This window comes from Apis mellifera, linkage group LG7, assembly GCF_003254395.2.
Source record: "Apis mellifera strain DH4 linkage group LG7, Amel_HAv3.1, whole genome shotgun sequence".
In the NCBI taxonomy this organism is placed as follows: Eukaryota; Metazoa; Arthropoda; class Insecta; order Hymenoptera; family Apidae; genus Apis; species Apis mellifera.
The window spans coordinates 8261669-8275917 of NC_037644.1; the positions used below are offsets into that span (position 1 = coordinate 8261669).

At 30.5% G+C, this 14249-nt stretch overlaps 1 protein-coding gene across 1 annotated transcript in view; it reads right to left on the bottom strand.

Annotated features, from left to right (window-relative positions):
* The window catches only part of LOC409212 (cadherin-87A), a 255208-nt gene that overhangs the window by 122441 nt on the left and 118518 nt on the right, over positions 1 to 14249 (bottom strand). Inside the window, exon 3 of the mRNA XM_006562570.3 lies at positions 6361 to 6416. Within this exon, the coding sequence (XP_006562633.1) occupies positions 6361 to 6416 (56 nt within the window). The remainder of the gene's footprint in view (positions 1 to 6360; positions 6417 to 14249) is intronic.

Genomic DNA, 14249 nt, shown 5'->3' on the forward strand with positions numbered 1-14249 from the left:
TAAACGATTTAAATTTGAAAAGATTCGACTTGGAAGTTTCTCTCAACTCGTAGAATACTGCGATGTCTGACTTAACACGGACTTATACTACTGATTCACACGTACAATCTTATTCGCGACTTTAAAACGATTAATTTCAAAGACAATGGTTAAAATTTCACTTTTAAAACGATACATTCTCTAATTCTATATATAAATTTATTTCTTTAATTGTAAAAAGAATTTTCTTTTTATCATTTCAATTCAAAATTTCACCGATAAAAATTTTTCATCAAAGATCTTTCAATTATCATAAAAATATAAATTATCGCTTCTTTGCAACAATGAAGGAAGCCAAAATATGTATGTGCTAGTGAAATTTCACAGCACACGTAAAATTATCAAAACAGAAATTGTTAAAATAAAAGCTTATATAATAATAATAATAATAATAATTCATCTTCTTTATTTTAAATATTTATGAATATCAATCTTTCTTTTCACATCCCAATACAAACTGACAAAATTTTTCCACCATCACAATTTATTCAATTTTTTTCAATTCACTTGAACTTATAAAAATTCATTGATCCAGATTGCAATACTTTAAGCAAGATTTAAGAAAGTATTTTATTTTATAAAGATTCAATTAACCAAGACTTCTTCTTCAATTTTTCTTCGGAATAATTTTAATTGAAACCAAAAACCGAGCGAACGGTACATCGATATATCAAAATATTAATCGTTTTAAGAGTCCAATATATAACTTGCTTAGCATTTGAAACATTTATCTCGAGGTAAATATTACTTCTCCAAGAAAGAAGGATGGCAAGGGAGGAAATGGATACGAAATCGTGGCGAAAGAAGAGAAAGCAAGAGCAAGAGAAAGAAAAAGAAAAGAAGAGCGAACGAAGGCAGAGAGACTTTTCAATCGATCAAGAAATGTGATCGAGCAGACACGAGAATGCCGCGCGTATTATTGAGCGACGCATTATCCAGTAATACGGCCGACTGGATCCGCCATTATCGGAAACTCGTTGCTGCGCTGCTCGTATTTAACGGCCTCCTGAACGAGTCCCGAGCCACCGTTCACCGTTCACGGGATGACAGTGCGCCAACTCGTGACCCGTGGATAATTTCGAGCGTCGTATCACGTTTCATCAAGACACGCAGAACGTCGAAACGGGTTCTCGATTAATTCTGCGTCTTTCTCTTCGATACGAGGCGTTGTTTGGAGAAATTCGCGTGCAGAGGAATTTATATACACGATTTACTGTGTCGGATGGAAAAGTTAATCAGTTTTTTGAAGCAAATATTAATACTTTTTAAATTTAAAGAACAGGAATTTTATATAATTTTATGTAATTTTTTTGGTAAATTATCGAAAGATTTTTGGAGATAATTTAAATTTATTTACATTTTTGTTATACGTAATTATATTTGGTACATCACTTTATATAATTATATTCATTAAATATAATCGTTTATTCGTATAATTATCAATGGTTCTATTAGAATGATTCAAGGAATGAGAAATTTATTCTGTCGATAAATATATTAATATCTTAATATTAATACGTTGAGATTTTTATTCGAAACACATTTATTAAAAAGTTTCCTCGTTTTTCTTTCTTTCTTTTTTTCCTTCGTTTGTAACTGGAAATATTCGAGGATCATAGCGGGCTTAAGAGTGTCACGTCTCGTTGCATTCGAAAAATAATTTTAAGAATTTTTGCGAACGAAAAAGTTTATGCATGAAAAATTCACACGGTAAATTTTAGTTTTCGAAATGAAGGTAATTTTTTTTTTTTTTTTTAGTTATAACCTACTTTCCCCCAGTAATTATATGATTTATCCGTTTCGTGAAAAATCCGTTGCACGAATGAAATAATTACTTTATTAAAACGAGGAAATGACGAAAACTTTTCGTGTAAACGAGAATTTACAATTGTATAACAATGCGCATAAGGTCGAAAATGGAATTTTTCGTTGTATATATTTGATAATTCGGTTTCCTCTCGTTCGCGATATAATATTTCGTACGAAAAGATTTCACATGAATTTCAACGTGAAACGTAGAAAAGAAATTACGACGTATTCTGTCAATCGAGAAAATCTTTTATTTTATTACCTCATGGAGGATGCTTATGATTATCCATTAATAATTACCATTTAAAAAATTCTGATCTTAATTCGAAAATTCGTGTGCACATATAATCGTATCTGGAGTAATTTCTTTTAAAATCTTTCACAATTTTCTAATATCTCGATTTGGAAAAATTTTATATATCTATTTTGTGTCGTTTATGTTAAAAAAAGAATGAAAAAAGACAGATGGAAATTTTTGTTAAGTTAATCATGATTTCGATCGAATCGAATAACCAATTCTGATTTTGTAAAATCTCATAAATTGCAAGGGGGAAAAAAGATTGGAAAGCTAGAAAGATTTTCCTTTTAAAGAACTAAACTATCAATCGAGTTATCCAGGCCAACTTTATTTTATTTATTTAAAAGTTTTATTGCTTTTCTCCCAGTTCCTCTATTATTTTCTTAATAAGTAAAGATCAGACCTCTTCGTCGTATCGTTCAACGAGTTATTTAGACAATAATTTCCTTTTCTACGTATTCTTGAAAAATTTTATATAACATAAATATATATATTATATTATTTATTTATATAATTATATTAATAATATAATAATATAAATAATATATAATATATATATTATATTATTATTTATATAACATGGCGATAAAATAGATACAAAAGTTTCTCGAGTGAATGGAATATTATCTTAACCTTGAAATTTCGAATAAATTGGAAATTATAGAAAATTTATATATCGATGTTTTTAAAAACATTTTGGGAACAAAAAAATATCCTGTTATTTCGTGTGTAATCTCTTTTCTTGAATCGCTATTTTCAAAATATTTAACAAACTGTGATGTTTCAGATGTTCCCTCGTTAGAAAATTTTGGTTGTTGAAAAAATTTACTCCCACAATTACTTGTCAAAACAGTGGGCATGAAAATAACAAGCTTTTGACGAAAAAACTGTTGGAAAAACTTTGATTGTTAAAAGAAGAAAAAAAAAAAAAGAAAGAAAGAACAGAAAATTTAAAAAAATATTGGAATTTAAACGACAACGGAAAATTTTATAACAAAATCTCTAGTAAATTTTTTTACTATGTCTAAATTACAGTACATTTATTACAAATTCGTGTAAATCGTTTAACAATTTATCTAATTCATATTATTAATCATTCAAATCAATAATGATTCCTGGAAAAAAAAAGAAATAAAGGTATTTCGTTTACAAATATTCTCGTTCTACGAAAATTAAAAAAAATATACCGCTTTCAAAATTTACATACGAATATTTATAAAATCCAATAACTGTTTCTTAATACTTAATGAATCAATCCCTCATCACTTTTTTGCATCAAGGAAATAAAATATATTTCCAATTATATCACACAATATTACAAACAATATATCCATATATATATATATATATATATATATATATATATATATATATATATATATATAATTATATATTTATATATGCAAATACGAACACATTCACAAAAACTTTCCTTATCTGTCTCCATCCACGCACTTCCGTTCGGTGTTGCGATCTCTGGAAAGAAGGGAGGGGAGAGTGTGTGTGTGGATGAATGAAGCGCGTGTATATTTTTGAAAATTATTCGACGAACGTTTTTCCAGTCCAATTACGGGATACGCTTCGCCACTTGAATGCATCGTTAGAACGTGATTGACGCGCAAACGTATTCGAGCAAACGTTGTCCTCCAGAGTCGATCAATCGAATGGAGGCAAACAGCGGGCCTCTACAACGTTATCCCTTTTTTTTTTTCGAAGCGTTTAAAAAGGGATGCCTCCTTTCGATGCGGCAATTAAGAGGAATTATGGTCGAAATATCCTAATCTGTTTCAACCACAGAGGGACACGTTCTCTGACACGTGGCTTTCTTCGAATGCTACTAAAGAGGATCGTGATCGAGTTTTGGAATTTGATTTGGAAAATCCAAACGTAGTTTTTAATAATAATACCAATTTCTCGAGTTGCTATTCGTTGTATTTGCTTTGAATTCAATTCTTGTCTTCGAAGAACGTGAAAGTATCTTTAATGTCGAAATTATTGGAAATTACGAAATTTTGAAAGAAATAAAGAAATAAAGAAATAATAAAGAAGTAAAAATGCTGTTTGTTATCACAGACAAATTGCACAAGAATCAAACGAATTATTCTTATAAATAAACGGCGAAACATTATATAATTATCAACGACGGTTTGGAACGAAGTTGGCTGGATAAACAAACTAGCGACACTCGTGTGAAGAAACGGAATTACTTATCCGAACAAAGCGATATTTCTTTCTAACCTAAGTTTAACGTGGTGTATCACATCTTGTTTTTATTAACGATGCGATATTGGTTTTTCGATGAAAAGAGAAGAGAGAGAGAGAGAGAGAGGAATTTATTTTTCTGCGAATAAATGAATCCTGGCTGTGCCGTAATAGTAGGTAATATCTTGGCGTGGTAAACAAGCTGTGATATTACATCATGCGCGGGGAAATAATCGAGAACGGTGATACAACAGCTCATAGTGATTCATAAACTCAGTTATTGGTTAAACTGTGTGACGTAAAATATTCAAAATGCAGAAATACAGAAGTCTGGTTATTGAAGTTTTATATTATAGTTCTCAAAATTTTCTATTTATAAATTATCATTATTGTGTGGATCATTCAGATGGAGAAAAAAGGAAATTGATCTAACCTTATTTTCTCTTCTTCTGATAAGAGAATAATTTTTAATAATTAATTGTATTGTATGAAAAGGTTTGGAGTCTGTCAATTATAAAAATTAGTCAATGCAACTTGTAACAGTGTCTCTGGTACTTGAAAATTCTTCAAACGAAATTTCCAATTCAATTATTCTTGATTAGAATTCCACTTCTGCCTAATTAGCATCACTGCTTACATGTTTTACAAAAGAATTTGGGGGGGTAGAATCAAATCAGAAAAAAGATTTTCTCAAACAGCACAGTCTTAATTTCCATTCATTCTTCAATTAAATCGCTATTTTTATGGATATTCTGTTTAACTATTTAAAGATTTTATTTTCATGAAGATCAAATTATAAAACATGTTTTATAGATAAACATGGAGGATAATATATTTGCCAAGTTGCTTTAAATTATAATAAGGGAAATTTAATTTTTAAATTTTTAAAAAATATCATTTCCACAAAGTTAAAATTAATTTTTACTTTTTACAGTTTCCATCCCATAAATTTTCAATAATCTCGAAGAACGAAGACGGTGGTGAATACAAAGAGGAGGGGAAATGTGAACTCGTGGAGGAGTGAAAGGTAAACAACGACGCGTGCAACCGAAATAACCAAAATAGGGTGGAAGAAGGGGCAAGGAAAAGGGGTCGAGACGACGTAAAGTTTTGCAAATCAAATATGGCAGTAAAAACGAGAGAAAGATAGAAATTTTCTTACTTTTCGTGCATTCAACTCTTATCACTTTTAAATAATTACTTAACTTTAATTTATTTTTTTTATTACTTACTTAACTATTATTACTTAACTTTAATTAAATTTAATTTACAAAAATAAAAAACTTATCGATAAATGATAATTTATAAAAGTTGAAATTTAAATGCTTCTTGACAAATTTACAGAATATTTCTCTTTCTATTGTTATCCGATTAATTGTTTAACGATTTTAATCTATTTAAAGAAGAGGATTTAAAATTTCATTGTACACGGATAAATTTGAAAATGAATTTTGTTGAACGCACAATTATTCGAATCACGTTGTGCGACGTTTTCCAGCCGCGGTTTTTCAAAGAGGGGGGAGAGGGAGAAAGAGAAGCAAGGCGATGGAAGGTTTGCTGCTTTCCCTAACAGGAAACGAGAAATGCCTCCCTTTCTTCTTCTCTTTCACACTTTTACTCAACCATCTTTCCTTCGTAAATCTTCGTTTTCAGAGATGGACGAAGCGAGTTCATCTCTCGTTGGGGTGAATGTAAATAAAATATCTTTTTAACGTGGAGGAAAAAATAAAAATGGACGTTTTTCCAGATACGTATACGAAATTTATATAAATATAAAGAATTGGTGAAAATTGTGATTATAATCTTTCAGATTTATAAGAGATTTCGAAATATATTTTTCGTTATCTTGAAACATCGCGAAAACAATTTGGAATTATTTGGAATTCTTGAATATTTTATTTTATTTTAGAGGATATATTATGTTTAATAATAAAATAAGATAATCTTTTATTTCGAGAAATAAAATCGAGACGATTGGAATTCTACGAGTAAAGAAAAAAAAAAGAACTTACCAGTTCGTGTTGCCAAAAGACAAATCGTTAGAAGCGCTGCAAGCTTCTTGGAAAACCTGCAAATAAAAGGAACGCGTTAATTATTGATCGAGTCTTGTCAGTAACAGTAAGATGAATTGGGATTAATTGAAAAAATTCTTTTTTCTGAAATATTTGAGATTGATGGATCCTTCGTTCAATTGGAAAATAAATAAATAAAAAACAGTAAGAAATAATGTAATTTAATTTTCTTGCACTTTATAATTATATATCTTCTACATTTTAATCGACATTTTTAAAATAAAATTTAAAAGACGGTGATAAATGAGTGCCAATTAACAATCAAGAACGAATGCTTCAAAGGTAATAATAAATTAATTGATAGTAGATTCTGCAGTATTGATGGAAAGAAATCACTAGTATCTTTATTTTAATTTTTTATATTTTCGATTAATTGCAAATATAATTGAACACGAAAATAATTAAAAAAAAACAACAATTTAAATTATATTTATAATTCGAATATTTGACCTTGGTAATTCAAATTACCATTTTTTTCGATCGATAAAAATATACGTATATTCTCGAATCGAAATATATTTTAGCATCTCTTGGACATTTTCAAGGTAACGAAGCACAAATAATAATAAAATCTTCATTAATATTGAAAAATTAATTGTAAATATAATTGAAAATAATTGAAAAAATAACAGTTCAAATTAAAAAGAGAAATATATATTTAAAATTCAAATTACCATTTTTTTCGATCGATAAATGGCAAGCCTTTATTAATATTGAAAAATTAATTGCAAATATAATTGAACATGAAAGTAATTGAAAGAATAGTTCAAATTAAAAAGAGAAATATATATATATATATATATATATACACACACATTTGAAATTCAAATTACCATTTTTTTCGATCGACAAAAATATACACGTATACTCTCATCGTACATCTTCTATACATCGCGTGTCTTTTGGACACTTTCGAGGCAGGATCTCAGATTACGTCGAGAATTCGCGACGAAGCACAAATCGCGGCAAAGGCGACGTAATGGAATGCGAGCGGAAGCGGACTGTTTCCTTGCGGTAAATGGCGGAGACGGCGATGTAGACACCCTTTGGTACCCCGGTGTACACATTGCGGCCCGGTGCATCCACAATGGCCACTGTCACGTAATCGATCCACGAGCTATCCGCGAGGTTGGCATGCACGTTCTGGCCTCGGTCCACATACGAATCCAATTGTACGCATGAATTTCTGCGTATATACTATTTAATGGTAAACCTATCTAATTGATCGAATTGGCGTCCGCCTAATTGGTGGTGTAACGGCTCGAGAAGAACGAAATTTGTGCGAATTAAGGGAATTAAACGTAAAAAAAAAAATTGATGAATTCACAAGGAGATAATAATTTTTATATATATTTTTAATTATCAAGTAATTTAATTCCTCCTATTAATTTGGAGAAATAAATATTTCATTATTTACGTATCATATCTTATTCTTTTTCTTAATTATTGTTATTATTACCATTCTTTTTTTCATTAATCCAACAATCACGTCCCTCTATTATTTTGGCGTATTATTATTACCACTCTGCTCTAATTTGAACTTGAACGTTTCAACTAATTAATTGCCTGCGGCTTAGCGGTTACAGCCGAGATAATATTACATATATATATATATATATATATATATATATATGTATATCTGAAGAGTCGATATAATACAGAATTTTTGAACTCGATTGCTGCGAAACGTAATTAACGATAACGAATGATCGTGAATAAAATTTGGTGGTATTGTTATAGTGGAGGAATATTAACGAGTATGAAGTATGGATAGCATTAACATAGGGTAGAGTTGCATCGTGAATATCGAGTGGATTTAAATTTTAATAACAAGTGAATTAAAGGATGATGTGTAGTAATTTTTTAAAACACGTCGAAAATATAAACGAAAAGATGTGAAAGATCGAACTTCGAATTTCGTTGACCAATTCTTTTCTTCCTTTAATCATTTAACGACAAAAAAAAAAGAGATCTAAATTTAAATTTACTTCGAACGTGTTACTTGTCATGAAATAAAAAATCGATCAATTTCTCGTAACGTTGTATTTCCTCCTCCTCGGAGGGAGAAAAAGGCAGCATCGTTAGTGTAACGATATGACTGGCTATAATGCCTCGTTATCACGGTGAAACGAGCACGGTGATATTGTCGGTGGAAGAGGTCGATGTCTGCCATTAAATCGTATGCGAAAACCTTGTATACACGTGTCAGAAAATCAAATTAGCCGAATGTAATGGTTTAACATTTGGGCTTGGCAAGAAGCATACCACGTTGAAAGAGAGACACGTTAAGGATAATTTAGACGTTGTAATACGTTATTTAAATGTATAAGTAACAGTTTGTAAAATATTTGACGAAATTTTCTTTTATTTCTTTTTTTTTCCATCCATTGATATTTACATTCTTCTGAAATGAAATAGAGAAATAATAATTTTTCTCGAACAAGGTATGATGCATGATGAGAAAGAGTTATTTATTGTTATCTACAATTTAATTGTAGATATGATACTGCATTAACTTCATTTTAACATAAAGATAACGATTGTTTAAAAAAAAGTAACTTTGAAAAAATTTGGTTTCAGAGAAATTTCCCCCAAATATTGAATTTCTCGTTATTATTACAAAACCAAATGTATCTTAATTAAGAAAGAAAAAAATAATAATAATGAAAACAGATACGAGATATGAGGGATTCCTTTCAATATTCATTTGAATAGGTAGTTTCAATTAATGAAAAATTTCGGGGAAGGTATAAATTTATTTTATTTCTCGAATTAAATTAATAATAATAATAATTTACAATAACAAATTGACGTATCATTACACGATTTGTCTTTAAAAAATTATTAAATTATTCCACTTAAAAATTTCTACACCCTGCAGATCTTTTTCCAACATTTTTCATAAAAATAAAAATAGCCATAACCTCCTCCCAAAAAATTGTAGAATAAATTTGTAATATTTAAAAGTTTAAAAAAAAACACATTAAATTATTTTGAAATAATTACAAATTTTATAATAAAAAATAACGTAAATGAAAGATGTTAAATAAAAAAAAGTAGAATTAAAAAACATTCCGATATTTATAACTCGAGGAGCAAGTCGAGACAAATTTTCAGCAAATATGTGGAAATTTTCGAAACGAAAGAAGAGGGATTGAATTAAAACCGTTCGATCAAATGCTTCATACAGAAGCAACGGTTCCAATTTTCACGGATTTGATTTATGGAACTTTATACCCCGCGATGATGGATCGAGGCCGCGGCCGCGATAATGCTTTGGCCATCGCGGAATGGAAACCGCGACGCACAGGAGGATCGACGCACAGCCGTTCACTTATCGAAACACACACGTTCGAGAGGTCGATCAGTCGATGCGCGCACGTCTCTATGCGCCTGTATCATGATATCCCCTCCGCTTATACCTTACGTATACCTAACTAATGAAATTGGTGGACGTCCGCCTGTCATTTCCACGAGCTTGGAACGATCCCAACGATGGAGATAATATAGATGCAGATATATATATATATATATATTACATTACGACGTGAAAATTGCTCGATTCTCTTTACGAAAAATTCTCGAATTTATTAAATATAATAATTAACGACGAAGATACGTAATTTGATTTATGTAACAGTTTAATTCTATTCGAAAATAAAGTTTAAGAGAAAAGGTTTGTCGAAATAAGTAAGTATTAAGGGTAAACCATAATTCTAATTTCAACGACGACAAGTTTTCAGGGGAAGAGAATGAATAATTCATATCACGTAACTTGTGGAAAGAGAATGGAAAGGTTTGAAAATTTCTCCAATCCTTTTTTTCACAAACAGTTTGTAAGATAATTTATTTTATTGAGATTCTTATTTTTAGATCCTTTTTGTAAATTAATTAAGAAGTTCTTATTAAAGAAATACTTGGCTCGATATCACATTATTTCTTACACTAACTCCAATGTCGAGATAGACAGTTTGTAAGATTTTGACTTTACGATATTTTATTGAGGATGGTCGACCCATAGCAATTGTAGAACTACTTGGAGCAACGTTTATTATAAATGCTTCGCATAGAGTAGCAAATTCGATGATATTTTGCTTTTTGTCAATCTCGATGTGTTGCAATAACGTGAAGATTTATTAAATTAGAAAGCTTCGTGCAAGTTCAACGAGGAAGTACACATCGAGTTGTGACGGTAATGTTGGGTACGAACCGCTAACGAGTCGCCGAACAAACAACCGCTTGAAGCAACAATTTGGCTTAATTTGATTTCTTTCTAAAATTATCTATATTACTATGAATAAAATCGAATTATGGAATGTCTCGTGAATTGAATGAATGAAATTGTAACGAGAAAAGAATTTTTGGACGAAATTCCAAGGAAGATCAAAGGAGAGAAAAGGATTTAATTGTACGTAAATTGGATTGTTTACGATATTTTGTAAACGAGAATGAATTCGACGAAGAGAGATTCTACAGGTAGGAGGATCTCATTATCACCCTTGCTGTATATTATCTCTAAGCAATAATCTCATAGTAATTTCACGTTATCGATTAATATCCCACAATTCTGCGCATTTCACGCATATATTGTACATATCCTATTGATTATGTGACTTATACATATACATATGTACACAGGAATCAGCAGATATGGACATGTTAGGAATAATCAAGTTTAACACACGAGGAAAATAATAATCGTCGATTCTCTCAGAGGCGAACCAATTTGTACGTAATTACTGTAATATACGTTCCTTTAAATATTACATATTGCAAATTTGAAAAACTGGATACACGTATTTAATCGATATTGATTGAAAAATTTCTGATAGTCAACTTGTGTAAAATCGAAAATAGCAATAGTTAATAATAATTGAATCACGATGCCATTTCGAGATATCGAGCTTTAAACAACCCTGGAAAAGTTTGATGGGTTTACGAAAACTGAAAATCGATCGAAACTACTCATACGTTGTGTAGAATCGCAGTTCGAGAGATCAATTTGTAATTGTGTAGTGAAATAGAAAGAAGATATATATATAACAAAGAAATAAATTATTGAGAGATAACACGTGTGAACTCGAGGATAAAAATTATAAATTAATATTTAAGCAATATTTAAGACTATTAAAAATTGCCAATTATTATTATTTATTAATTTCAATATTCTTTCGTTGATTATTTCAAACTCCAACACTATTCTAAACTATTTTAAACTATTTTCATTTCTCATCATTAAATTCGCACCAATCCTCTATTTTTTAAAGTTCGTTTAAAAAAAAAAAATTCAAGTTTTCTATCACTATCAAATCGAGGAAAATAATCGATAATAGATCCTGCCCGGATTCGAATGATCGGGGAAGACGGAAGTCGAACGTCACGGAAACCAGTCCGCAACATTAATGCAATTCGCGTTGCCCGGGTAACTGCAACGTTAATAGTTGATGCAATTAGCCCAAGCCTTATTAAACATGTCCAACCAGAAGGGAAGTTAGTTTAGTTCTATCGCGATGAAGCACTGCCGTTACATCACGATGACATCGCGATGACCGAGTTATGCACACCTCTTGCGCGCGTGGGAGGGGGGCGGCGCTAATGCAGCCGCTGACCAATTAACGCGGCCGATATTTACCAATCTCGCTCCCCTCAAATCATGTACTCGATAAAAACGCCATTTTGGAATTTTTGTATTCGCGAACGAGATACTTATAATAATAATAGAAATAGATAATAATAGAAACTTTAAATTCATTGATAAGGACAAGATAAAGGTTTGGATAAATAATCATATAAATTATCGAATAGTTAAAAGTATATATAATATAAAGATGTGTGTGTATCGTTGACGCCCAAGGAAATATCGATTGACATAAAATATAATATCGTGTTAGGTAAACTATTTTTATCTTTTATTGCAAAGAAATTTGTATTTATCATATATCTTTCTATAAATATTTCTTTTTAACAATAAATCCTATCCCAGGTTTATTGTTGTAGAAGTTGAAAGCCATGAGAGAACGACTCGTGAAATTGTTCTGCTATTTGTACTTGTAACTAGTTTACAGAAAGTGTTCGAATATCCTATCCTATACAAGGATGGTGTTCGAAGGTAACACGAAAATTCTAGTTCTGTAACGAAAGTTTGTAGAATATAATAGATTATACGTGGAATAATCTCTTTGGAGGGATGAAAGTTCCTTAAAGTTTCGAACGTGTAACAACAACTTTATCGTGGAAATCTTTTCACAATTTGAGAAACTTGTAATTTATATTCTTATTTATATTCCACGATTATTAAATTAAAATAAAGGAAATGCCTTGATCCTTACATTTTTTTGAAATGTAAAAAATTGAATTATTATTTTTTCTCTCAAGAATTGGATAGAAAAATGAAGAAAAGTTTTCAGCTGTCTATTAAAAATCAACAGTATAATAGAGATATCACGCATCATCGTTGTTCGTCCGCAAGTTTCGATAATTACTCAAAGTTTTGGGGACAAGAACGGCGAGTTTCAGACACGTAGTTTGATGGAGCACCGGTCAATTTTCATTTAGGCGCGGGAAAGCGTTGCTGCCAAGATGGACTCACGGATTTTACATTATTTCTTTCACTCGACGAAACTTAATTCAAACGCAACGCATATTGTTCTAATTTTTAAACTTTTCCACCATCGATCGTCCATGACTTTTTATGATTAAAAATGGAAAATGGAATTTTTCGTTCTCGTCTATTTATAAATTGTTTATAATATAAAGAAAACATATTATTTTATTTGTTTTGAAAAATTGAATAATTTTCGTGCATTGCGTTATTTCTTTTAATTCTCCTCTCGATTAAGTTTTTACATTTTCTCAAATGTGTTTCATAAAGATTAAAAAAAGAAGAAGAAAAATTCTTCGGGGAAATTAATACAAAATTCGTTTATTTTAACAGATTTGGGTGAAAAATATTTTACTGAAACACTTTGAAAAGTTTCACCTTTCGTTTCGATCTCTTTATGCAGAAAGAAAAGAGGGCGTGAGAAGATTTTGCACGGTCGGTGAACCTTTTGATAAAACGCCATATCAGCAAGAAGCATCTCGCTATTTGTACGAAGAAGATAATAGAGATACGTTCTTCGATGCAACGCTCGAACTTCGTTAAAAGAATGGGCGACTTGTGTTCGTTCAATGCGAACTACGTTGATTTTACATTTCTCGTTATTACTCAAAAATACACGATGTTGAATCGATCATTTCAACATGTATTGCTCAACGAACAAGAAGAACGGGATCTTTGATGGAGATTCAATTCCAAAGATGAAGAAATAAAGAATGAATAAAGATGAAGAGAATGTGCAAAAATTTGACGAAATTTGTATAATTAAGAAGAATTACATTTCTTTCGAATCGATGATTCTGTTCTGAATCGTAGAATTAAAATTTCAAGTGACTGGAGTGCAAAACTGGAAAATCAGAACTTGGAACCAAGTGATAATTAATGGATGAATAATTTAACATCCGGGTTAACAATTGGCCAATCCAGATCGAATTACATTTCGAATTATAAATCTTTCCCTCCTTTCTTTCTTCTGCTACTTTAAACGAGTTAAATGACGCGCATTTTATTACCAAATTATTAAGAAAAACTAACTCGTCAAATTAAATTCACAAAAAATCGATAAATCGATAAATCCATTCAAAATGCACCAACGATTAAAATTGTTTAATTATTCGAAAGGAAAAAGAGAAAGAAAATTAACATGATCCAGATTTGAGAAAAAAAAAAGAGAGGCCTTGTCGCGTGTCGAAAAGTGAATTTTGCGGCGAGATGGGGGCGTGAATTGCGC